This window comes from Morchella sextelata, assembly GCF_020137385.1.
Source record: "Morchella sextelata strain SCLS chromosome Unknown scls_1, whole genome shotgun sequence".
NCBI lineage: Eukaryota > Fungi > Ascomycota > Pezizomycetes > Pezizales > Morchellaceae > Morchella > Morchella sextelata.
In genome coordinates, this window is record NW_025408616.1 from 1,503,417 (window position 1) to 1,506,934 (window position 3,518).

General features: G+C 49.9%; 1 protein-coding gene across 1 annotated transcript; it reads right to left on the reverse strand.

Moving 5' to 3' along the window:
• Positions 1-1,272, reverse strand: H6S33_000382 (uncharacterized protein; the record flags this gene model as incomplete). The annotated part of the gene is made up of 5 exons (XM_044831753.1): positions 1-43; positions 108-224; positions 297-956; positions 1,019-1,155; positions 1,231-1,272. The coding sequence occupies 5 exons, from the start codon at positions 1,270-1,272 to the stop codon at positions 1-3; spliced, it is 999 nt and encodes a 332-aa protein (XP_044699941.1).
• Positions 1,273-3,518: the final 2,246 nt, after the last annotated feature.

Genomic DNA, 3,518 nt, shown 5'->3' on the forward strand with positions numbered 1-3,518 from the left:
CTACTCTTCGTCCTCAAGTGGCTTTTGAGCAGTAGTAATCCAACTAAATGGAATGTCAGAGACCAAACAACAAGTATATGAGGGGCAAAAACCGGGGAAAAGCTTACACTCTCGAATACAGGTGTATTTTCCTGTTTGCAACTTCCTTGCAGGCACCATCACATATCATCTTGGCGTCTTCAGTCGACAGGCCCATTGTCCTCGTCAGAGGGGCCATCATATAACTTCCACCACACACCATCAGCAAAAAGCATTTCCAGATAGCCCCAAGAAAGCAAAAGAGGCAAAAAACTCACGCTTCAATCCCCGCAAGCATATTCTGTAAATGATACACCCCCAACTCCTTCAACTTCGGATCCTTCGGCCACGGATTGTTCGGCAACTTCTTCATCTTATGCGCCGCATTGACAAACCCCGCCTCCACCATCCACTCCTTCTGCCTTTCCGCCGGATCCCCAATCTTCCCAATCTTATTCAGCGCCTCCGCAAACAAGTCCGAGATTTTGATCATGTACCCGTCCTTCGACAGCGTGCCATCGTCGCAATACGGCCTCGGCTGCGGCTCCACAACCTCGATCCACCCGCCGGGGTTGAGATGCTTATACGCCTGCCTGAAGAGCTTCGGCCAGTCCGTGATTGCGCCGCCGAGCGCGCGGATGTGGATAAAGTCAAACTTTGACGAGTACGACCACTCGCTCTCGGCGTCGTCAATCTCGAACTGGCAGTTTGGGGGCACCCAGGCGGGTTGGATGGGGCTGAGGTCGTTGGCGATGACCGTGGCCGAGGGGTAGCGGTCGGCGAAGTCCATGGCCCAGATGCCGGTGCCGGTGCCGATGTCGAGGACACGCTGGGGATTGTCACCGATTGGGGCCAGTTGCAGTTCGCCGTCGAGAATCATGCAGAAGATGTGGTGAAAGAGGTCTAGGCGGTCTTGCTCCGTTTCGTCGTTGGGCAGGCTACGGGGTTGTGGATGAGTGCTGGGTTTTGAGTGTTTTTTTGCTTGGAGGGGAGTACTTACACGTATTGACCGTCGCGGAAGGAGTGGTAGCGGCGGCCATTCTCGTATTTGTAGTTTAATACGGACGAGGCTAGGGAGGTGGTGTAGCTGTTTGGTCCGGATGAGTAGCCATCATCAGAGGAAGAACTACTATCGTCCTGAAAGGTTGAGTATTATCATGATCAGCTGACAAAGAAACGATTTGCCAAGCAGTATGGGGGTTCGGAACTAACATCAGCTATAATAGGCGCCGATTCTTCGTGAACATCTGCCATTTTGGAATCAAAGGTAGTTTTTGAGTAGGGTCGAGTCGACAAGCAGCTTTACAGTTGTGGTTATATCTTTGTTTGTTGTTCGTGGGCCGAGTAGTATACTAATCGAGTTCTAACGACCTAGGGAAGCGTAGAGATCATAGGCAGCACTTATATACCCTCCCACCAGATGAAAAAGCCACCCAAGCTCGCTTCCACGACTGGGGAGGGTTCTTTATATTGCTTTGAGGTGGTGCTGGGACAAATGCATGCATGGGCGCATATGCACCCACTGCATCTCTCTTACACGGAGAATACCAGCGTGTGGACAGCCCACGCCGGGTAAGCGCCTTAGCGGAACATTTGGTGTATGGGGTTTTTAACGCGCTTAGTCCTGCTTAAGAAGGTGCAGGATCATTGACAGTGCAGGATCATTGACAGTGCTGCCATGTCTACTTGGATGACGATTCTCAAGGATTACTCTGCTCGGTTGGAAGAATTGGAGACTGGGTGAAGAGGGCTGGCTGTAGTAGGTACTGCTCGACATAGTGTGGATGCAGCCTGGTAGGAACGGCCAGGTGGAGTAAAGTGTGCTGTTCGCAGCGGGCCGAGGATAGGCAGGGTTGTTTGTATCTGCCCAGAAAGCCGTCACGCGGGGTGCTCGGCCCGAAGGAATTGCTCTACTCTGGAGTCTGCGTATACTCTAGTCTGGTCCAACACTGCGGTCTCGGGCCGACCCGCTATAGCTAGCTAGCCAGGCATGATCCTTGAAAGCTACGGTACCAGAAAGTCGTGGGAGTTGGTGCTATATGTGGAGTTATATTCATTATAAGAGGGCTGTACTTCTACGGAGTTTGCATGAGTAGTCTAGTGTTAAACATAATTATATGTAGCTTTATAATTTACAGCATTTGGGGATAGTGACTGCGGGGTTGAAGGCATTGCTAACGACGGTATTCTAGAAAATCGTGGTTTTTATTCCTCGAGGTATTTCTCCAATTAGTACTCTACCCAATTACGAGTAGCGCCTTTGAGAAATGATCATGGGCCCGCATATAATCAAAACCTTCATCCAGAAAAGATCTTTATATCCAAGGAAGGGACTAGAGTCATGCCATCACTCCCAACAGCTCTAAAATTGGCTAACATTCCCCTTGGCACCAATCCACCAATTGCAAAGCTATTTAAACAACACCTCCCCTCCATTCATCCCCCACCACCAGAATCCACAACGCCGACCTGTGACTGCATCATAAAGAAAAGCTCCGCCAGCTTTTAACGGTGTTGGTAGATCCGTTTTGGGAGAGGATTGAAAGCCTCTTAATAAAAGGTCCCCAGAAGCCGGTCAATCTTTATCGACCCTTGAAGCGGTCTCCAAGGGCCGGTACAGTGATGTTTTTACATAGGGAGGCTTTCATGCACGCCTCTTCCTTTTTCTTTTTGTTGTCTTCTGGCCGCGGCGAGGAGGTAATGAGAAATAAAGAAGCGTGGAAGCCTCTCAGCGGAACTCGATCCTAACGGTCACTTTTTTTCTTCGATATACCGATAACGGTAGGGCCAATGATCATGTGGAACCAATTCATTGGGGTTCCGGATCTCATATCAGGGCCCTGCCTGGTCTTTCATATTGGGCTGGTACAAGACCAGCATCATTACGCTTCGCAGATACCCGTACCTAATCTTCACTGAAAAAGTATCTTAGTCGCTCGGAACAGAAGGAGCTTCTAGCAGATCGGCTTGTCGAATCAACTAGTCGTTCGGAGGGGCTGTTGTGACCTTTGTTTAAAAAGGAGTGCAGGTTGTGATGCAATGCGAGGTTGATACACCGAGCTAAGGTAGGCGAGGTCGGCGAGGTCCACAGATATACTCAGTTTTTGATTACGTCTCGCGGCCCTATTCAGTACATATTGCTATTTCGCTAGCACTATGGTGGTGATATCAAAACCGCGCCGAAAGCAGAAGGTGGATGGGTACTCAAATAGCTACATCATGCATATAACCAACCGGCCGGGACACTAACAAGGAGTCCCGGGGAAACGGCCAGCTAGCTAGTGGATGTGGGATTATCGTTGACAGCTCAAGCTAACCATACCGAGAACGGTAATAATGTCCCGAAAAACAAACACCAGGCAGCTATGCAGCACCAGACATGGGAATCTAGAGGGATCGGAAATTCTTTTTGACGCGTCCCGGCCAGCAAACCCTGGTCAGACTGGCCAGGTTGAACGATGTAATAAGCGAAGAGAGCGTATGTAGGTACTATATGTCTT